The sequence below is a fragment of the Sturnira hondurensis genome, unplaced genomic scaffold, assembly GCF_014824575.4.
Source record: "Sturnira hondurensis isolate 20B ecotype Veracruz unplaced genomic scaffold, ASM1482457v3 Scaffold0006505, whole genome shotgun sequence".
NCBI classification, from domain to species: domain Eukaryota; kingdom Metazoa; phylum Chordata; class Mammalia; order Chiroptera; family Phyllostomidae; genus Sturnira; species Sturnira hondurensis.
The window spans coordinates 4883467-4906556 of NW_028079136.1; the positions used below are offsets into that span (position 1 = coordinate 4883467).

At 52.1% G+C, this 23090-nt stretch overlaps 1 protein-coding gene across 3 annotated transcripts in view; it reads right to left on the reverse strand.

Moving 5' to 3' along the window:
* MICAL2 (microtubule associated monooxygenase, calponin and LIM domain containing 2) overlaps window positions 1-23090 on the reverse strand; it is a 209057-nt gene that overhangs the window by 53513 nt on the left and 132454 nt on the right. Inside the window, exons 23-27 of one of the 3 annotated variants that reach the window (XM_037050057.1) lie at window positions 21807-21993; window positions 20505-20593; window positions 16891-16993; window positions 6072-6261; window positions 4388-4575 (exon numbers count right to left, since the gene is read on the reverse strand). In XM_037050057.1, the coding sequence (XP_036905952.1) occupies window positions 4388-4575; window positions 6072-6261; window positions 16891-16993; window positions 20505-20593; window positions 21807-21993 (757 nt within the window). Of the gene's footprint in view, window positions 1-4387; window positions 4576-6071; window positions 6262-12933; window positions 16994-20504; window positions 20594-21806; window positions 21994-23090 lie in introns of those variants that run through there. The other 2 variants (XR_005067078.1, XM_037050058.1) reach the window with 2 other exon arrangements.

The window sequence follows — 23090 nt, forward strand, 5'->3', positions numbered from 1 at the left end:
AAACTGCAGAAAGCTCTAACCTCTTTTCCCCTCCCCCTCGGAGCCCTGGAAATCCTCTGGGGACCCGTTTTAACTGCACCTCTGCACCATCCATTGTCTTGAACATCCCCTTGGCCTTGGTTCCAATGGGAACACGTACAGGAGGCTGTGGACTCTGCACTGGAGGCCCCCCTGCCATCTGGGCCCTGAGAATTAGATGAGCAGAATAAACACATGGGGAAGAAAATGTCCACACTGGGCCCTCAGATTTAGCCTCAGGCCCCAGGTCCCTGTGGTGGTTCCTTCACAGCCTTGAGAGAACGAATGGGGTAGCATGCTGCAATGCTCACACAGGCGCGGCCAGGAGGCATGGAAGGAAGCAAGGCCGAGGGAGTGCTGTGGGTGTAGGAGAATGAGTGCAGGGAAGGCCTGAGTGCAGGACGCTCTGAATCCAATCCAATCCAGCTGGCACAGCCCTGTCTCTCTTGGTACAAAGTCCTGATGTCACTCCCCGGCTGGTGCTCAGAGCTGGTGTCAACTCTTCCCAGCCGGGCTGCGCAGCACGTGTGCCAACCACTATCCGGGGCTGCCTGTCCTCGGGACAAGAGCCTTTGGCTCCTGACACCCACCCTGCACTTACTCTACTCAGAGAGGCCCGGAGTCTGCTCTGACTGGCGGGTCCCCATCCCACAGGCCTGCTTCCATAATCATACCCATGGGTCAAGGGCAGCCAGTGGGGACAGGCACAGGGTGCAGGCTCCCCATCTCCCCATCACAGGGGGAACAGTCTGCCTACAGTTTCGGTCCACTTCCTCCCACCAAGTGCAGGTCAGGGTTTCCCAGTCTGGGTGTTTGGCACTAGGAACAAGCAGACCCTGTACACAGCTCTGTCCTGCTAAGTGAAGTTGACCTGTTCGTCAGCTAATGGAGGAATTACTCCAGAAAGACAGAAGGACGCTTTATGCTCTTATTGCTTCTCCCTGGCTTCCAACTCTGTGGACGGGAGCTTATGAGAAATGGCTAAAGTTCCTGAGAGGTTTTCTGTCTCTGGGGCACACAGGGCAACACACACACATTCTACCACAACAGGGGCAGCAGGGCGGGCAATGGTCTGACCTGGCAGTTCTGAGCAGAGGAAAGCAGGGCTGTTCCCCCGTCCCCCGCCTTTTTTTTTTTTTCTACTATGCATTTATCCATTCACTCATTTATTTATTTAATTTCTTCATACCTATTTTAAGGGAGTGCTTCTGGAGATTTTAAAGGGTATTGAGCCGTATGGCACCAATGTCATTTTATTGTTACAAACCAGGAGTGCCCTCTGTGGATGGAATTATTGTCAGAAAGATGCCAAATTCTCTAAATCAGAGTAATTAGGGGGCCGGATGTCCTCCTAACTCTAATTGGTTTATGTCCAAAAGCCCAGGGCGCTACACCAGCCCATGTAGTTGCTCAAGTGTGCATTTTCACAAGGAGCTCACCCAGGCAGGCCTCTGGGAAGTTTCTCTCCCAAGACTCCCAAAGTGGGGGATGCAGCCCGCCCTGCTGGGAAGCCTTGGTGGGCCAGCAGAAAGTACAGGTACTTGGTCCCCCTCTAGATCCACCGAGTCTCCATTTCTCAAGGCAGGAGGATAGACATGTGCCTTTTAAACAAGATTCTTAAGAATGAATAAGTTAGGTGTTATAGGAGAGCATGGCTGAGAGTTTCCTCTGGGCTCCATAACGCAGGGCTGAAGTCCTGTTTCAACCCGTCACCTTGGGTGTGCTCTGTGCTGAAGAACTTTGAGGAGATACTAGGTTCCTTGGGGAGCTGAGGTAGTCCCAAATTGTGGTAAATATATGTAACACAAAAATGCCCATTTTAGTCATTTTTAAGTGTGGACTTCGGTGGCATCGAGGACCTCCATGTCGTGGTGCCGCCACCCCCACCCTCTGTCTCCAGAAGTCTCCCCTCACCCTGGACTGAACCTCTGTGCCCGTTAAACAGCTCCCGCTGACCCTCTCCCCCCGCCCCTGGTAAACTCCATTCCACTTTCTGTCTCCACAAATCTGATTATTCTTGGCACCTCGGAGAAGGGGAAGTCACACAACACTTGTCCTTTTCTGTCTGGCTTATTTCACTTAGAATGATGACTTTAAGACTCATTCATGTGGCAGTGTATGACAGAATTTCCTTCCGTTTGAAGGCTGAATAACATTTCGTTGTGTGGATGTACCACAATTTGTTTACACATTCATTCACCTGTTGACAGACAGGTGGGTCGTCTCCCCTTTTGGTGGCTGTGAACGGTGCTGCCGGGAGCACGGTGTACCGACAGGATTCTTTGTGAAGCAGTTTATCTTGCTCTGGTCCAGCATTTCCCTGGCTCTCCTCGGATCCACAGATCCGGGTGAAAACTGTGATCCATCAAGCTCCCTGACACCTACAACCTGATGCCAACTCTGCATTATCTGGCAAAAGGATGCACTCACCACAACCAGCAACACCCAGCACAGCGCTTACACCGCACTGGAGGCTTGGTCTTACAACGCGGCTGGCTCTGTGGTGATCAGACCCTGACAGGTGAAGACAAAATTGACAGAAGATGGTCTGAAAGTCACGTGGCCTATCCCCTTCTCCGTCTGCCTTACATTTTATTCCGGGATTAAACTGGACTGTCAGAAACACAACGCTTTGGCTGCACGGCCCTGTTCTCCCTGCCCCCATCCCCCTGGGAGAACTGCTCTGTGGTCAGGCCCTCACCTGGCGGTGAGAGTGTGAATGGAACAGCTGGGGTGGGGACTCTGGCTGCATGGGTTGCAAAACCGCTGTTGGGTATCCAGCGAATCTCGCAACAGCATCTGTTGCCCTGAGCTGGGAAACGTATCCCGGCAGAGCGCTAGAAAGGTGGCACCTGCTCTGAGACCTGCCGCTGCAAACCAGCTTGGTTTTCCCTCCTGAACAATGGGAATAAAATCGTCTATTTCCTTGTTAACGTTGGCTGCCAGAGAATCCAGAATCGAATGTATGACCCCACTAGACCAACTGTTTAGGACTGTGATATTCTCTCGGAGGGCTATACCTTCTCAACTGATTTACCAACCCCGATCTCGAGGGTTCATCTTTCATGTATATAGACATACGATTTTGTTTTATGTCTGTCTTATGCATTGCCTGAAATCCCCTGGCAACTGAAGGGAGAGGAGAAATAGGGGGAAAGAATGAAAGGCAGGTAGGCTTCACATTTATGAGTGAGGAGGTTGGAGTCCCGGGAGGCAGAGGGGCCAACGGAGGCCAGCAGTGCCCAGGCAGAGGCAGGCTGTGCCCCACTGGGCACAGCACAGCACTCGCCGCACTGCAGGTGCTAAGCCTTTTTTGGACAGCTCCACAAATGGTACTTAGCAAATGGGTCCTTTAAAAAAAGAGTGGCTCATGGAGGGTGGTAAATTCAGTTTCCAGGATTCGGGCCTCAGCCTTGGTCTTCCTGGTGCACCATATCCAGAGTTTCTGTGGCACCAGCACCACCTCCCCCCACCCCCCACCCCGTGAGAACATTTCTAGGACCAGGTGGAGATTCTGCTCTCCGCCACCAGAGGGCAGTACAGGACAAGTTGAGCTTCCACTCTCCCAGGCCAGCCTACAAGGCCGTGAGTCCTGCTGGTGCCAAGTTTCTCTTAGCCAGTTCTTCCCACCCAGAGGACTCATGTCGCTGTTGACCAAATCCAAAATACTCACTGAAGCCACCTTCCTGAAAACAAGTTGGGTTTCTAAGGACAACTACTTCTTAGGGTGCAGAGGCACCCAGCATTGGGCCACACTGCTTACTCAAGGAGAGCCCTCAGGAAAGCAGTCAGTTTATTTGCTCACCTGTGCCCAAGGTGTCACGACACCTACCTCACAAGGAGCCAACCCTGCCGACACTGTGACCTCACAGGGTCGTCCGAGGATGGCCCATGTATGGGGAAAACCCCTGCCTGTTCCAGGTACTCAGTGAAAGTGTGTTTATTGTTCTATAGGTCATTTTCCTGCATCCCACAAGCCCCAAGCACTGGTCCTGGCCCTGTGCTGCCCCCAGGAAGGGGCCCTACCTGGGGTTGCATGTGCTCCCACAGCAGCCGAGCCCACCTGACTTCCCTGGTGGAACACCGGAAGGGCCGCTGGGGAGGTACAGAGGAGGCAGGAAGGAGACTACTACAGGCAAGAGGGCCCTGGGGCCTCCTCATGTCTGCCTGCCTGGGACAACCAAGGGCAGCCAGGCCCCTCGGCCACCTTCCTAGCTGAGATTCCAAAGCTTCCCATAAAGAAGGAGGTGGGCCTGGGTTAGCCCTACTTACACCCCAGCCCCCTAAAGTCCCAGCCTCACTGCCTCTGAGCCTGTGGGTCACAACTCCTATCATCGGGGCCTCCCGGGTGGGAGGGCTCTCTGCTCACCATGCAGAGCTCTGGGCTCTTCAGGGCTCTGGGCCGAGAATGTCCTGGTCTGGGCCTCCCTCAGGGAGCTGTGGCGAGTGAGGGGCTGCGTTAGGGGGGAGGGATCTGGCGGAGGGGGTCCTTCCTCACAGGGCTCTGTCGTGGAGGCCTCGCTGCTGCCGCCACCGAGGTCCAACTCTTCGTCCGAGCTGGAAGGAGAGGAGAGAGTGGGTGACGGAAGAGCCCCACTGTCCATCCACCAAGGCCACAGTGTGCCCTGCCCACCACCACCTCCAGCAGGCCATGGGGTTCAAGGGCGAGAGTGGGGTGGTTAGTTACCCCTACCCCCAGCACCTGGCTCAGGCTTTGTTGTGGGCTGAACTGTGTCCCCCCCCCGATTCACATGAAGTCCTAACCCCTAGTAGCTCAGAAAGTGGCTGCATTTGGAGATAAAATCTTTTAAAAAGTAATTAAGTTAAAATGAGGTCATTAGGGTGGGGCTCAATTAACAGGACTGGTGTCCTTACAAGGAGAGGAGATTAGGACACAGTGGGGCAGAAAATGTGAAGACAGCCATGTACACACAACATAGGGAGAGGAGCCTGGAGCAGGTCCTTCCATCCCTGAGAGGAGCCAACCCTGCCGACACCGTGACCTCACACTTCCAGCCTCAGAAATCCCTGGGGTGTAAGCAGCCCAGCCTGTGGTTCTCTGTGGCAGCCCGAGCAACAAGTACAGGTGTGGTCAGAGCAGGGGAAAACAGCCCACAAATGTGCAACGAAATGTTGGTCCTAACCCTTCAGACCTTTAAGTACTGCTTGGGAGTGGAAGGGGAAATGGAAAAGACTGCCTGGGGGTCGGGGAGGGGGAGTGTTTAACCTGGGTCTCAAATGACCAATGACCAGCTCAAGCACAGCCCAAGGGTGAGAAAGTAACATTTTAGTAAATATACATCTCACATACTTCCTCTCTGTCTCCATATATATACCTATACACACATGTATGTATGTATACACATATATGTGTGTGTGTGTATACTTGGTCTGTGTTTATGCATGAGGCCTGTCCTTGTATATTTGTTCTCTCTCTCCATATATATGTGCACACACACACACACGTGTGTGCATATGTGTATATACATCAGTATGCTTCTTTTTACTAGGTCGCTGCCCCTCATCCATCTGTGGGCTTTGGTTAGCTGCCCGCCCAGCAGGCTGCCTGAGCCTTCCAGCTGGCCCTGGAGGTGGACATGTGGCATGGGTGGCCCCTTGGGAGGCCTGTCTTGAAATCCCAGTATGTGGACGTGAATTGCCGGGTGTGGGCCGAGGGAGGCCTGCGCAAAGAGCCGGCTTCTCCGTGGGCTGCTGTAACCCCCTGTGCGGAGAGGGAACCGGAGAGCAGCTGCCCGAGGCCCTGGCTCCAGCCTGAAGTGGGCACCACCCTCGCACTTCCCCATCAGATGAACCAATGTATTTGCCTTTGTTACTTAAGCGAGTTTGAGCTTTTCTACGCAGTTTGCATATTCATTTTTTGATCTTATGCACTCTATGAAACAGGTGCTGCAATTGTCCCCATTTTACAGATGAGAAAGAGGAGGGGCAGAGAGGTTGCACTACAGGTAAGCAGAGAGAAGACCAGCTTCTGTAAACGAACCCCCTCCCTTCCCAGCCCATTCTGCTCCCATCCTGCTGCGGCCTGAGCATACCTGCTGTCGCTGTCATCGCTGGTGACGAGGACACACACGGCCAGCACGTCCTGCCCAACCACATCCTCCCCGGGGCTGATCCTCACGGAGGTCCACTCGGCGGGTGGGGGAGGGGTGGCTTTGCCTTCCCCATCACCAGGCTCGGGCTCCTGGACGCTCTTGGGCTTCTTGGGGGAGGTGGGCTCATCTGCTGAAAGGAGAAGAGGGTCTGGGGAGACAGCGGCATGACAGCCCCGCAGGCCCCTGTTCCTCCAGCAGAAGTTTGGGCAGGCTCCCGGCAGGGGCTGGAATCTGCCCCTGGCTCCACACTCCGTCCCCATAACAGAGTTGGGTTTTGCCCTGTGACCTTGTCATCCGTCACACCACAGAGCTGGGAGGCTCCTCCCTGCACAATGGACACGAGGCTTGACCAGGAAGCTTGTTTTGACCCGTGAAAACCAGTGGATGCAAAGTGACTGGCGGCTTTCAGCGGCCTTGCTGTTTGGCATGTCCACCCACACTCCTGCTCGGTGGCCATAAGAAGAGCTTGTTCCAGATGGCCGCCACCCCTCACACCTCAGTCCCCGATTGCGGGCACACGGAGCAGGTCTGGAGCCAACCTGTGGCCTGAAGCCTGGCCAGCTCCGTAAGAGCCCAGGCCTCCCTTAGACCTCCAGCCTGAAGTAGAGCCACCCAGACAATCTGCAGACCCATGGGCAAAAAAAAAAAAAAAGATGCTACAAGCCACTGAGATGTTGGAGGCTTTTACACAGAATTACTAGGGCAGTCACCTGACTCTGTGCCTGGCTCATATATGAGCTCACGTATGTGCACTTGTGAGATGCACGTACAAATACTTATACATTCAACAGATGCTACTGCTCCAGGCCTGTGCTGGAGACTTGGAGGTGGATCAGCCATTGTCTCTGCCTTCAAGGACCTTTCTGTTTCACAGGGGAGATGAGGCACATTCACAAATGTCTACGTTAGGAGGTAGACCTCCTAAGAGTGAAGCTGAGACAAGGTGGAAGGAGGCAGAGATCTGACTTCCGGGCAGGAAATGCTTGGTGTTGAAGGCTCCACTTCAANAAAAAAAAAAAAAAAAGATGCTACAAGCCACTGAGATGTTGGAGGCTTTTACACAGAATTACTAGGGCTGTCACCTGACTCTGTGCCTGGCTCATATATGAGCTCACGTATGTGTGCTTGTGAGCTGCATGTACAAATACCTATACATTCAACAGATGCTACTGCTCCAGGCCTGTGCTAGAGACTTGGAGGTGGATCAGCCATTGTCTCTGCCTTCAAGGACCTTTCTGTTTCACAGGGGAGATGAGGCACATTCACAAATGTCTACGTTAGGAGGTAGACCTCCTAAGAGTGAAGCTGAGACAAGGTGGAAGGAGGCAGAGATCTGACTTCCGGGCAGGAAATGCTTGGTGTTGAAGGCTCCACTTCAACGCGGCTTGAGGAGGAATAGGATTTGAACACACAGAGCAGAGAGGTGGGGCTCCAGGGGGTGGTCTCCTGAGAGCAAAAGCAGCGTGGGGAAGCCCTGCCATCTGCATGGGAACAGAAAATAAGTCCACAGAGCTGGAGGCAGGATACAAAAAAAAAAAAAAACCAGCTGGAAATGATGGCCTCCACGTCAACCCAGAAGGGCCGCAGGGCGGAGGGTGCACTCACTGCAGCAGCCACTGAGAATTGGAAGGTGCGGGCTGACCTCGTCAGATTTGCATCCTAGAAAGATTGTTCTGGTTGCAGAGTGGAAGCTGGACTGCAGGACCCGCGCGGAGCAGCAAGGGAGGCTGCTGGGGAGACTAAGGGCTGAGGATATGCAGCTGGAGAAGGGGAGTGAGGGAGCCAGGAGGGGTGAGGCAGGATGGGGCCGCAGCAGGCAGAGGTGACCTGTGCCTGGCCACAGTGGCATCTGACCCACAACTCCCACAGCCTAGAGACCAGCCAAACCTGCACAGAACATCCTTGTCCAGCAGGGCTGAGAGGGGGAACAGGGTGGGGCCTCCGAGCAGCTTCCTGGGCTTCTGGAGGGCTGGGACATGGCTGACTGAGGACCCCTCAGTACTGCATGGTTAGGGCCAGCATCTCTCACAGTGGAGCCCAGACATCAGTGGAGGGGCTGGGTGGGGGAGGGGCCGCTGGGAGGCAGAGACTTTGTGGACAAGAAGCTGGTGCTTTCCCTGATCAACACCTCATCCAGGCAAAGGGCCCCACAGGAGGCCTTGCTCTGCCCTCCCTTCTGCCCCACGTTCTGGACCACAGCTGGGTCTCTGGGATTCAGTGCCGGCCCTCGAGCTTGGCCTTCTAGACACTCCCTCTGTTCCCAAAGGCTCCTGCGCACATGCACACACCCCGAGGGCTAGCCCCAGAGGCACTGGTGGGGGCACGGGCAGCGACCTAAAGGCAGTGCCAAAGCAACACCGACTCATCGCCCAGCGCCCACGTGCCAGGTGAACACTTTGTGTCCATCACCTCCAGCATCCTGGCAACTGAAGGACGGATTACCATCTTCATCGCCTGGGTGGAAGAACACGGAGTCCAGAGAGCTACTCAGCCAGGGCCACCCGGTGAGTCAGCTGGATGGCCACTGCGGGGACACGGAGCGGCCCGGGTGAGGGACCAGAGTGTGCCCAGCCAGGCCACCTGCCTCAGGCCCAGCTGGACTTTGCCTTGTCTGCAGTCATAGGAGCTGCCTGGGGAAGGAGGTACCATCCCGCGCCAACCTGGCCAGCTGCCCCTGGCCTCCGGGAGGGAAGCAGGCCTAGTCAGAGCCGAGCATCGCAGCCTCCTCTCAGTGCTCTGGCCACGAACTTGCTCCCTGGTGAAAGATGAGACTGCGGAGGCAGAGCCAGGCACTGCCCTGGGAAGTGTGGGCACTGCCAGCAGCCAGGTCCAGGGCCCTTTCCCGACTGGGCTCCGCTGCAGAGTCAGGGTGGAGACCCTCGTCCCGGTTCCGCTGATGGGATTGTTCGTGTTTCAACCCAACTCTGGAGACCTTTCCACTCTCCCCCAGAGCCAAGGGGGACAACATGTTCTCCTATGTCTTGCTATTAAGCCCGTGTTACAGGTTAGGAAACGGAAGATTGTAGCCCTGGGAAGGCAAAATAGAAGCAAAATCAAACCCCCTTCTCCCAATTGCTCAAAGGGCTCTGTGAAGGGGGCGGGACAGGTCATGTGAGGGTCCTCTCCAGGCCGTTCCTCCCGAGCCATGAACCGAAGCCAGCCAGCCCTTCCCCAGCCCAAGTTGGCCACAGGTGCCCCAGTCTGAGGTCCAGGCCAGGAGGCAGGGCCTGCCCCTCCTTTATTAACTCTACAAATATTTATTGAAGGCCCCATATGTGCCAACCACAGTGCCATCTGTTGGGGTTATGAACGATCAAAAGAAACAAAGATTTTTGGCCTTGAGGAGGTTGTGTTCTAGCAAGGGGAAGAATAAACAATGTACATAATTGCTAAGTGAACTACATAATAGGTGGGAGGTGACAAATGCTCCGAAAAACTGTTTAGTCAGGAGAGCTGGGGGTGCAGGTTGCAGTGTTAAAGGTGGCTCTCACTGGGAGGGAGACATGGGAACAGGGACCTGAATAATGGGCAGGGTCAGCCATGTGGGTGCTGGGGAGGGAAGGGCGTTCCTGGCAGGGGGAACGGAGTACAAAGGCTTGAAGACAGAGAGGAGTCCAGCGTGGCTGGGACACAGTGTGTGAGAGCAGGAGGACAGCAGGTCCCAGTTACAGGGACCAGGCCACATGGAGCTGAGTCCATTGCAAAACTAAAGCGGAACTAAAACACCCGCTGGCAGGTGGCAGGTGGCAGGTGGCAGGTGGCAGGTGGCAGGAGGCAGGGGGCCTCAGGGCTGAGGCTGGGTGTCTGCAGGGAGGGCGGGGGATCGGCAAACTGGAGACAAACAGATGGTGCCTCCCCGTGTGCACCGAGACCTCTGTTTAGTTCCCAACCCAAGGTGTTGCGTCAGGTGCTCGGAGGCCCCGCTGATCTAGAATGCCTAAGGGAGCCTCCCCCAGGTCACGCCCTGCTGTGAAAACGGGGGAAGTACTGTCTAGAACTCAGCCGGAGAACTCCTGCCGCCCTGCGTGTCTGGCAGCCATGCTCACCAGTTCGACCTCCACAGAACCCTATGCTGCTGAGTCGGCACCAAGGCTGAAGTCCAAGTCCAGGGCTCTTCTCATGTGCCAAGGCTGTTCTGAGAGCAGCACCTGACTCCTGGCCCCTGGGACTCTCTGTCCCCTTACAGTTGAAGATACTGCTCCAGATGACCTCTCTGGTATCGGCGAACTTCTCTAGTATCAGTACCAACCTCCGGTTGCCACGAGGAGGTGGAAGAGTTTATGAGATGCCACACATACAGCGCTTGGCCCTGTGCCTGGCGCAGGGGAAACGCTCAGGCGGTAACAGCTGGCCTGGGGCTTCTTTTACTTGTTTAAGCAATTAGAGAAAAAGCTGTAAAAGTGAATGAGTTTGCAGAAATAAAGGAGAACAGCCCACCCACTCTGTTTGACCTGCTTACTCTACTTAACATTCTGGTTGCATGGAGATCTGTTTCTTAGGCTGGATTATTTCTCTAGGAGCAGTTCCCTGGGGCAGGATTAACGGGCCAAGAGGCCAGCGCCCTCTGATGGATCTCAGTGATTGTTGCCATATTGCTTTCCAGAAAAGATGGTCCTCGTTTGCTTGAATTCGACTCGAGTTACTCAGTTCATATACATTTTTTTACAATCTCTTTTACTTTTTTCTTTATTAATTCAGTGGGTAGAGCATAATTTGTTCACATTCCTCTTGTACATGCTTGCTCTTTCTTTTCAGCATTTACTTTCTAACTCGCTTAAGTGTGAGCTGCCCAGGCACAGCCTTTGCCCACCTAGCACTGGGTTCTTAATCAATGAATATCAAACGGACCAGTGACGATGGTGCCAGGTGTCCGGAGACACCTGCTTTGCGTGAACATTTGAAATGTCACAGCAAGGTCCTTCTTTCTTATTACATCTAGTTCAGAATTTTTTTTCCTTCTGACTGCCTTTTAAATATTCCCATTTTTATTGTTCCTTCTATATTGAGTTTTAAAAATGGATGTAGATTCATGCCATGGTTTTCCTATGCGATTTTTTCTGGCAGGGGTTTTAAAGCTTAGCCAGTTAGCTCCCCAAGACAGAATCAATGCTTGGTTCTCCTGAATTCTGTTGTTTCATTTTTTCTTGATTTTAAGCCTTTCATCCAATGTTTTGGGAATGAAGAACACTCTAGTAAACACGTAAAGTGTAACATGCAAAACAAAAACTCCCCCCAAACAGACACGCCGACTCAGTGAGGTGTGGGGAAGTCCGCTCGAGCAAAGCTCATTAAGCTCCTTTACAAGGGAACTTGTCGGACGTGCCAACGCACGGGAAGTTTAGGAGGACTGGCACGAGCGGTACAAAACGTTTCTCGTACTGTATGACTGCGAAAACTTTCACTCACAAAGCACGTCTTGGAGCTGGTGGTGTTCCATTGCCACACTTTGGAAAACGTTACTTTAACCCAACATCAAATGAAAAAAAGCAAAGCCAAACTGTGAGCTCCATGAGAGTGAGGCTGTATCTGTTTCATTCCCCGCTACTGACCTAGCACACCTCAGATGCTCAGTAATGAGTTGAATGAACAAATGAGCACATGTAAAATGAGGTAAGCACACCAAGTCTAATTCACAATACCGAGATACAAGCACTCCAAGATGTAGGGAGAAGCAGGGGCTGTGTGTGGCTCACTGCTATATTCCAAGGACCTAGAATATGCCTAGAGCATGATAGACATTTAGCAAATACCTGACCAGATACATGAATCACGGGATGAGTTTCTTGCCCAATGCAGCTCCTGACTTCAGCCCCTAATACCCTTTCTTCCATGGGATGGGAAGTGTGTTTCACCTTGGTCATGATCCCAGGGAGCTCTGAAGCTGCTTCAGGAGCTTGCAGCTGGGCTCAGAGGCCCAGGATCCCAGAAATGCCCCCTTGGAAGTGCAAGGGCCCTTGGGAAGTTCACAGATGGGTTTTCACACCAGTGCCAGAAGCTTGGCTACACTCAGCCTTGCAGTGGCAGGCATCCCTGCCCCAGGGAGGATGAGGACCAGACACTGAAGGCAGGTGGAACTCCAAAGCCTTCCTTTAAGGGCATCCTAGAGTTGGACCAGAGTTGGCCACGGAGCTGTCCTCAGAGAAGCCCTATGACCAGAGCCCTGCAGCCTAAGACACGGAGTCATTGAGCCTTTGGGGACAGGACAGGTCTCTCAGGATCACAAACGGCTCTTCATCTAGATGAGCACACCTACCATGTTCACTGCCATCCTGAAACCTGTGTGTGGTCCTGCCTCCTGACCTTTCACCTACCACTCAGCTGGGCCAGCGAGCCCCTTTCTGGAGCAAACTTTGTTATACAGGAACCTAAATTAGCATACAGTTCCTAAGTACTGCCCTCCGACAGCTCCATGCTTAGATGTATGGGGGAGGTAAGGGCGAGTAGCTGTTAAGATAGTCTGTTCCTTTAAAAAAAAAAGGAAGGAAAGAAAGATAGTCTGTACCCAACAGATGATGTGACACGGGCCCTCACCCGCTGTGTCCCACATCTGAGCAGAAAAGTGCCACGAGTTTTCAAGAAACAGACCCCAAAGCCTGGCCCAGGAGCAGTGGTGACTTTTTCCAAATATTACCCTTGGGTAATATTTACTTTCAGAGCGCCCAGTGCAGTCCCAGAGAGTCCCAGGTCACCACCAGTGCAAGTCCCGCCAGCAGTTTAGGGAAGCCTGACCCCTAAACTAACTCCCCTGTTTCAGGTTGGAGCAGCTTCCATGGCAAAGAAGAGAGGAAACAATGAGCTTTATAAAGAACCATATTTATTTTCATTTACAGCATCAAATACCATAAATAAAGTTAAACATTGGTTGCTGTGTGCAAAATACAGGGTTCCATGTGGCACTGTAAATGACCGCTAAAGGTCCCAAACATGCAATGCGATGGGGTGGGGCAGGCTAGCTAAGGAGGAGGCTGAGAGGGGAAGAGGACACTCTTTGGTTGACATTCTACAAAGGGAGGGAGACTCTGCAAGAGAAGATAAGACAAGAGCAATGACTTTGTGCTGGCTAGGGTCTGCACCAACGCAGGGAGCAATGCAGCATGCAGGGTAGTGCAGATGGGCCTAGAGGTCAGCGTGGCTCTGGGCCGCATGCAGCCCCCATGCACCACCTGCAGCCTGAGACCAAGAGGACTGGCCTACAATAGCTCCACGGTACTTGGCGTGGTGTTTCTCTCTAAAAGCACTTTGAATGTCCTGCTGCTCCACGTAATGAGTCAGCAGGGAAAGTGTGCTTTGCACAGAGCCAGGGGGCCATTGCAACTGGCTGCTGCAGGCCTGGGGCAGAGCTGAGTCATTTCTCAAAGTCATCTCTGAACTGCGATGTGATTGCCCTCACTGAAGTTCCTCCTCATCTGAGACTCTGGGAGCCAGGGGAGATACAAAGGACCACGGCCAAACCGTTGGATCTCTGGTATAGGCTGTAGCAGAGGAAGGATTTGCTAGGGAAATTGTGACGATGGGTTCGAATTCAGAGTATGGATCAAGCTGATGATGAAACCTGGGAGTATTTTTTGAATCTCTCCAAAAAGAGACACGTCTGGTTTTGATCAATGACAGTGATCATCTTTATATTAGAACGAATGGAAGAAGGTGCTTGTATGCATGTGCTTTTTCAGGGGCTCCCAGAAAAAGGTTTTTTTTTCAAAGGTGACAGAGCCTGCCCCCTGGTACTGTCTCATGCTCAGAAGTGACCCTCCCGGGGAGGCAAGCGGCTTTGTAAGTGCAACTGGAGAAGCAGGAGCGCAGGCCACAGGGGCACAGAGGGCAGGCGGGCATGCACCGGGCATGGGCCGGGCTGCCGGCTTGGAGGTAAGTGGAATCGGAAACACCTTTTGAGCTGGGCACCACCCCGCGCTGTTCACCCACCATGCCCCTGAATGAGTCCGTTAGTGCGCAAGACACTTGGGTTAGCACTGCCGGTGCCACGGCGGGGAGGACAGAGTGCGGAAAGCAGCTTGCAGGTTAGTCCCATTCTCTGAAAATCGGCAAGAAAACCAGTCACCTCAGAGCAGAAGTGTGTCAGCCAAGAAGTGGGTGTAGCACTGGAAGGCTGAAATGAGCTGACGGCCACAGTGTAAGGTTGGAAGGAGAGAGACAGAAAAGAGAGCTTAGTTTGGGAGGAGAAAAGGGAAAAGACCGGCAACAAGGGAAGACACGAGAGTTGAAAATAAGGCAACCATCAAACAAGGGGAATCCTCCCCAAACAAGTCATCACTTGCTTCGGACAGATGAACCTTCCTGGCAGCGAGCGGCCCCTCAGCTCCAAGAGCGGAGGGGTGTGGCTTGCATTTGCAACAACTCACGGCTCTCCACTCAGAGCTCCATGTGCCCTTAGGACCCCAGGCCGCCAGCAGCCCCCACCCCTCGATGGTCCTAATTTTACTCTAGAGTCTCATATTCACTCATGAGTACATTGTGGAGGCTTAGAGGCCTCCACCCCCAACACCCAGTGCGTGTTCAGTGCTGCCCACCAGGAAGGTTCAAGGTCTCAGGACAGTATACACATCTCAGGCTTCGGAGAAGCACACCCTGTCTCACCAGAGCAATTCAAACCAGTCTCTGTATGGCCACGAATAACATTCTCAGAGATGCTAACTGGGGCTCCTCAGGGCGTCCCACAGAGCATCCTAGCCTGCCCTGAGCTGATGGCAATGACAATGGCACAGCTGTGATTGTGTTCACATTATGACCTGCAAGATTTACTTTCTGGAATCAAACATAAGATGAATTAAGGGCTCTTCCCACCTGCTGAACATTAAAATCGCAGCAAAAAATTTGGGAAAATGCAATGCAGGTCATCAGACTGAGAACAGCTCCAACAAGGATGGACATGTCAGTTCCCACAGACTTGGCCACGGACTTGGCCACAGCCATGCCCTGTTCTGCCCAAGGACTTCGGGGAAGTGTTTGTAAAAATGCCTTTCCCCTCTTCTCACCATATACAAACTTGTCATCTCAAAGCCCTCAGGAGCTCTGGCTCCAAACGCACACCAGGCCGCCCCCTGCTAGATCTAGAGGAGATCGCTAGGGTGACCAGTGCGTGGAGCTGTCTCCGGCCCAGCAGCTCCAGTTGAGCTGAGCAGGGCAGAAGGCCTTTTTCTATCAGCCTCTCCATTGTTCAACCCAACCTAGCAACTGCGTGTGTCCAGGCAGGGAGTTGGGGGAGCTTTGGCCTCCTCCAGACGCCCAGAGGGTAGAATGCAGGTAGGCCAATGCTTGTTTTTGCCCCTAACAGGGCATATTTCTTTGCATTAGTCAATAAACAGCTTCCACTCCCAGCTTCCCCTACCAATCAAGACACAGGGGACCTTCCCCCAGGAGGTCAGACACATTCTTTTGCTAGGACAGTGTGAAAATAAGTGGTCTCTGACAGTTCTGACCAAATAAGCACAGTGGCTGAGTGGCTCAGAAGCCAGCATGTCTGTAAGCTGTGCTCACTGGGTCAGCTGTGCTTCCCAAAACATTACCCTGAGCTGCTAACAAATGCCCTCAGTCCCAAAGGACGGGGGATGGGAGGGCAGGTTCTTCCCTCAGCCTGACCATCATGGACCCTGAGTGGCCTTGGCTCAGACTGTAGCTGCAGGGGACACGGCTCCTCCTCAGCAGGTGCTGTGCAGGCTTGACGGGGGTCCTGTGTGGTCCGGTGCCACGGGCTTCTGCTGCCCTTCTCACTATTGCCCGTGCGTAGCCGTCTGCGTGAAACCCCATGGCTCCAGGTCACTGGGCTACGATTTGGTATGGGGCCAGGCAGGGGGGCACGTTAAGCTACTATTTTACATAAAAGCAAGAGAGCGACACAGGCTTCCTCCCTCTGGGAGGACAGGTGACAGCCGCGTACACACTGCCATGTCCTGTGTGATTTTAATTCTGCTTTGTTCTTCTGCTCTGCCGCACTTCCAACGTTCTTCTACAGTTACTACACTTCCACATTGCCAAAAAATTGCCCCCTCTCGACCAGTGGCCTCTGGGTACGCAAATCGAAAGGCACCGGTCCGTCGGGAGAGGGCAGGTTCCCTTTCCTTTACAGAAAACCCTAATCCCTGATGTGGCTCACTGGGGCGTGGAAGGGGTCTGTAACACCGGTTAAAAACTTCAAACTTGTGTTTAGAAAAATGGACACACAGGATTAAAAAACGCTTTTTCTTGGCTTATCAAAAGTTAAAAATTGAAATGTAAACCTAGAGATACAGCTCACTTTGGTATAAAAGAAATGCAAATCTAAAAAACACATCCTTCATGTCGTGCTGGCCCCAGCACTGGGATAGACGGTTGCCCTGACCAGGCCGGAGCCTGTGGCCAACTCTTTGGCGGTGAGCGAACTGGCGTGAGGACCCGACCAGCGCCTTAGCTCACGACCCACAGGAGACCCTCTGCCCTGGAAATGTGAAGGCCTTTGGGGGCGGCGCCCCTCAGCGGAGCTTGACCGGGAGGTACCGCAGCACCCGGTCGCGGATGCTCTCCAGGGACTCCTCCGACTCCCGGTACATGGAAGCCAGGACCTCGGAGAACACCCACAGGAGGGGCAGCCCGAGGCTCAGGAGCTCGTACGTGTAGCAGTAGTTGTAAGCATTGTCCCTGAAATGCAGGCCGACTGAGCGCAGCAGTCCCCGAATCCGGTTAAGCAGGCCCTGGGGCACGTGAAGCAGGCCCCAGAACAGCCTGAGAGGCCAGCTTAGCGCCTTCCTAGAGGAGGAAGTGGGGATACCTGGGGGGCTGCCCTCTGGTGGGCCAAGCACAGCGGCTGCACAAGAGCTTTCCGTGGGAGGGTCTCGCCGAGGGGCTTCTTGCTCCTTCCACATCCCCTTCTCCTGGGAAAGATCAAAGGGAGCGCGGTTAGTCCAGGATGCTCAAAGGACCCCTCTGATAAAGCAGACAAAGAGAGCCTCTAAAAATAGAATTTGGCAGACCCAGCCCCACAAAGAATCTCAGCGCCTATGCTGAAGCTGGGGTGGGGGGACGATGACACTTGGGTGGGACTTTCCTGGGGGGCAAAGTGACGGAAGGGCTCGCTATCCTTCAACGCACATGGCCCTTGACTCCTGCCATTTCTAGTGATCCATCCTAAGTGAGTAATTCGAAATATGGATACATATGCACGTACAAAGATGTTCACTGTAAACATGGTTATAAGGTAAAAATATTGAACAACATAAATGTTTGACAATATGGGACTTATTAAATAAATTATTGACCACTTTTTATAGGCACCAAACATTATGCTCCAAAGGAATTTAAGAAAATTATTTTTATTTTATTTGAGAGAGAGTGGAAAGGGGTGGAGAATTGGAGTGAGAAAGAAACAGCAATTGGCCGCCTTCTGCACATGCCCCAGCTGGGACCAAAGCCCAACACCCAGACACCTGCCCTGACTGGGGTCAAATGCGTGACCTCTCAGCTTGCAGAATGACGTCCAACCAACTGAGCCACGTGGACCAGGGCACTTCAAAGGAATTTTTAATGTCATGGGAAACTGTTCTTTCTTTTCTTAAATTATATTTTACAGATTATGCTGTTATGGTTGTCCTGATTTTTTCCCCTTTGTCCCCCTTCACCCTCACTCCCTCAGGCAATACCCCCACCATTGTTCATGTCCATGGGTCATGCATGTAAGGAAGTTGTCCTTGATACAGTGCTAGTAAAAAAAGAAAGATAAAACTAATAGTGATAGGATTTTTAAAAATATATTTTATTGATTATGCTATTACAATTGTCCCATTTTTTCCTCCCTTTTATTCTGCTCCACCCTGTATCCCCCCCGCCCCCCGGCATTCTCCCATCTTAGTTCATATCCATGGATCGTACATGTAAGTTCTTTAGCTTTTCCATTTCCTAATACTGTTCTTAACCTCCCCCTGTCTATTTTCTACCTACCATTTATGCTTTTTATTCCCTGTACCTTTTCCCCCATTCTCCCCACTCCCTACTGATAACCCTCCATGTGATCTCCATTTCTGTGAATCTGTTTCTGTTCTAGTTGTTTGCTTAGTTTATTTTTGTTGGTTTTTTTTAGGTTCAGTTGTTGATAGTTCTGAGTTTGTTTTCATTATTCTGTTCATACTTTTGACCAACTTCTTTTTCTTAGATAAGTCCCTTTAACATTTCATATGATAAGGGCTTGGTGATGCTGAACTCCTTTAACTTGACCTCATCTGGGAAGCACTTTATCTGCCCTTCCATTCTAAATGAAAGCTTTGCTGGACAGAATAATCTTGGATGTAGGTCCTTGCCTTTCACAAGTTTGAATACTTCTTTCCAGCCCCTTCTTGCCTGCAAGGTTTCTCTTGAGAAATCATCTGATAGTCTGATGGGAACTCCTTTGTAGGTAACTGTCTCCTTTTCTCTTGCTGCTTTTAAGATTCCTTCCTTATCTTTAATCTTGGGCAATGCAATTCTGATGTGCCTTGGTGTGTGATTCCTTGGATCCAACTTCTTTGGGTCTCTGAGCTTCCTGGACTTCCTGGAAGTCTATTTCCTTTGTTAAATTGGGGAAGTTCTCTTTCATTATTTTTTCAAATAAGTTTTCGATTTCTTCCTCTTCCTCTTCTTCTTCTGGCACCCCTATGATTTGGATGTTGGAACTTTAAAGTTGTCCTGGAGGTTCCTAAGCCTGTCATTTTTTTTTTTGAATTCTTGTTTCTTCATTTTGTTCTGGTTGAATGTTTCTTTCTTCCTTCTGGTCCAAACTGTTGGTTTGAGTTCCAGTTTCCTTCCCATCACTGTTGGTTCCCTGTATTTCACTTTTCATAGCCTTCACTTTTTTCTCTACTTTGCTACCATACCCAACCATTTCTGTGAGCATCCTGATTACCAGTGTTTTGAACTCTGCATCTGATAGGTTAGCTATCTCTTCATTGCTTACTTTTATTTTTGGAGTTTTGATCTGTTCTTTCATTTGGGCCATGTTTTTTGTCTCAGCATGCCTGTTACATAGTAAGGGGAGGAGCCTTAGGTGTTCACCAGGGCAGGGCAACCCATGTCAATGTGTTGTAGCGTTGTATATGGAGGAGGAGTCCCAGAGGAAATAATGCCATTTGCTTGGCTCTCAGCTGGTTTTCAGCCCCTTCCTCTACTAACCACAAGCAAATTGGGCCCTTTTGATGCTGATTCCCAGATGGGTGGGTTTGTGTACATTCTAGAACCCTGTGGGTCTCTCCAACAAACTCCTGTGAGACTGGGAGTTCCTCCTGCCACCTCAAGCCCCACAGGTTTTTTCAGTCAGAGGTTTTGAGGCTTTAATTTTCCACACTGGAACCCTGCGTTGTGCAGTCTGCTTCGCTGTCCAGTTCTTCCTCCCAGTTTATCCACATGCAAATATGGGACCCCCCAGTCCTCCAGCCACCACCTTGCTGAGCATCCTCTCTGTCCCAGCTGCCCATCTCCACTCCTCCTTCCAGTCTGGACGAATGTTTCTTTAGCTCCTTGGTTTTCAGACTTCCATACAGTTTGATTTCCTGGCAGTTCTGGTTATTTTTTTGTTTTTAAATTTGTTACCCTTTTTTTGGTTGTGCAAGGAGGCAAAGTGTATCTACCTACGCCTCCATCTTGGCCGGAAGTCCTTGCCACCTATAGTAATAGAATTCTGACTAGGATAAAGTATATTCGCATAGGAAGAAGTCTAGAAGGAAAGGTTTGTTACAAAGTTATGGTTTTCTCAGGATAGAGTGATGATGAGTGATTTAACTTTCCATCATTATCTATCTTAATTTATTTATGCACTTGTCTACATTGAGCCTCTATGAATGTATAATGAGAAAAAAAGTTGTACATTGTGGATCTTTGCTGGTTGTTGTGATTAGTCAAGCCATAGAAGGTATTTACTAAAAGCTGCTGGGGGGGGGCACTGTAACTAGCTGTCCACAGGCTCTGATGGCTCACCACCTTGATGACATCTAAGGACCAGGGGAAAGGACTTGTAAATCTCGTCAAAGGACAGCCGCATACTAGGTATCCCTACAAACAGTGCCCAGTGGTCACATGGTGAGGAGCAGTGGGGAGAAGACAGGACTCAGAGGACCATGGGAAGGTAATCAGTAACTTTTGCACCCCTGGCATATGAGAAAGCTCTTCTGGGCTCCTCATGAGAGGCCAGCACAGCCACTCACCTGGGAGCTGACATCTGGTGGGACATACCCAAGGGGCTGGCTGAATAGACTGAGGCGAAGGGACCCTAGACACCAGGGAGTAGAGCTCTCTCCTTCATTTGTGGGTCTCAGTCCTTCTAGGGTCAGGAATGTTGGCCTAACGTGGAGGAGCCCTTGGAAACCTTCCCCCATCTAAGGACATTCCTTGTCCCAGCAGTTCTTTCAAGGCAAAACGTACCTCTCTTTGTTGCTTCAACTCTGCTCGCCTCTTTCGTTGCTGGCTATTGGTTTTACAGTGAATGAAATGAGCCTTGCAGAAGAACTTGCCTGTAAAACGAAACGCACACACACACACAAATGTTTTCTCCTGTAAGCATGAGCCACAGTAGACCTAAGCCAAGTGCCCGCCACTGTCTAGGTCAGAAAACACCAATAATAGAAACAAACGCAAGGCAGCTCACCCCTGGGAAAGCATTTCTGTTACATGCCTTGAAGTGGCCCCAAGATGAGGCACAGGACCCTTTGCTCCCTCAAGTCAGGGTGTAGAAACGGGGGCTCCCAGGCATGGGGCCAAAACCCTCGGGTAATTCAAAGGCCAGGTTTCTTCCCGTGACCAGTTGTCAAGAAGCAAGATGGACGGCAACAGCATTTCTAGCTCCTTGTCCTTTCTGAGGCTCTGGGGGTGGGAAGGGCTGCAACCAGGGGCAGCAATGAGAAGTAGGCAAAGCCCAGGTGAGACACACACTGAGCCACTGGCTCCTGCCCAGGACCTTGGGCGCTTTCTAGAAAAGCCTTCTTTGCTCACCATTGCATCCGTAATAATAGTGATGGGAATAGTGATAACAGGAAAAACTCACACAGGACTCACAATATACAAGGCACTATTCTAAATGCTTCCCGTGAATTAACAACCTTCTGCACGAAGTATTATTATTATCTTGATTTTACAGATGAGGAAACTGAGGAACTGGGAGGTTAGGGAACACGCCCAAGGTTGCATGGCTAGTAAATGCTACAGTCTAGATTTGAACCTGGCACTTTCATGTGAGGGTCTTAATTCAGGACCGCTGCACTACACTGTCTCTCATTATACCTGAAAGCATAAACGTTAAGGGCTGAAAATTGGAAAATAACCACATGTTCTAGTGCAATTCCTTTATGCACACCCTGTGATCAGCCACATGTCAGAACAGATGTCAGTACAACGTTCCTGTGCCGTCATGTACTGAGCCCTTGTTCCATGAGCAGCGTGGTGCTGAGCTCACGTCTCCACACAGCGGGCGTGGAAGGTGGTGAGACCGAATGAGGAAACATACACAGAGCACACAGCACACAGTGGGCGCCCTTCAGTGCCAGAGCACACCAGGGGCAGTCAGCGTCCTCCCACAGGGGGCCCCCTCTCTATCCAGAGGAGCCCCAGGCTCCCTGAACGGTTTCCAATGACACTACACTCCCTGGGAACTGTCGGGTGTCCCAGAGCCTCTAGAGGACCAGGAACCCCGGCCAGACACCAGCACTGGCCCTGGGGGACGGTGGCTACCTTCGTCGACGTCAAAGGCGTAGGCAGCCAGGCGCAAGGTGGTGGCACAGACGCTGCAGCGAAAACACTCTCGGTGGAAGAAGTGGCCCTCCGCGCTCAGCCGCTCCATCACGTACACACGCTTCTTACAGAAGTAACAGGTGTCGCTGCCACCCAGGTTCAGGGGAAATGCCTTTCGCATCGTTTCCTGTGGGGGACAGGGCAGCAGCAGAGAAGAGCAATGGGTTGGGGCTTACACAGAGTCTTCGAATGCAAGGCTGCGCTTTCAGAAGTTCTGGCCTGAATCATGGGGACATCGAGGGCTCCTGTTTCCTGCTCACAGCACTGCCGGTGCTGCAGCAAAGAGTGAGTGTGGGGAGATATGCCCCCAGCACAGGCCCCCAAACTGCAGGGGCTGCTGTTAATTTTATACCCAGGCAGGCCAGCCACAGGGCAGGCCCGGGATTGACTGGCTCTGCCCTCACCTGGCTGCTCTGGTTTTGGTGGGAGTGATGTCCCCTGGTTGAATGGAGTGGGCATCTTTCACAAACACGCCTGCCCAGTGACACCCTCTGCAGGAAGCTGTCCCGGGGTTAAGTGTTGTCTGGATGCAGGGTGAGCTCCCTGAAAGAGTGTCTTCTACATCCTTGCCCCCCTGCAGCGACTTAACTCAGGCAAGGAAGGCAAGGACAGTTTGCGGCATCCAAAGTGTTCAAGAGAACTACAGAAAAGTAGAGACCGTGTGCCACGGCCCACCAGGCTGCCAGGCGAACTCCCAAATGCACGGGCTGGGGGGAGGGGGAGCAAGAGGGCAGGGGGAGTCTAGGGGAATGTGCCAAAAGGAAACCAAAGGAACTGCCAACTCAAATCCCTGGTGACGGCAGTGAGTGCCCTGGACTGGAGACAGGGAGACCTCAAAGAAAAGGGATGTTTCTCCATTACCGAATTGTCAACCTAGCGCAATGGGCTGCTTAGTTTGGACACTAAACATTGACAGTAAGGCATGGCTGACCGTGTGGACAGACTCTCCTGGGTTTTCACTGAGACCCCCAGAGCCCCAGGCAGGCTGGAAGAGGCCCTGCCTTGTCAAACAACCCCAAGGTTGCCAAGTGAGGTTTGTCTTTAAGGAAATGCACCTGCCCCCACCCTGGCCCGCACTCTGCTCTGGTCCAGCCCATTCTCAGGCCCTCGTGTGCACAGGAAGGGGCACCTTGGAAGAGGGCCAGGTGTCCCCTCTGCATCCTATGTGTCCTCTCTAGGAGTCCAGGGCCGGAGCTTGTGGGAGAAAGCTGAGGGGTGTGTTCT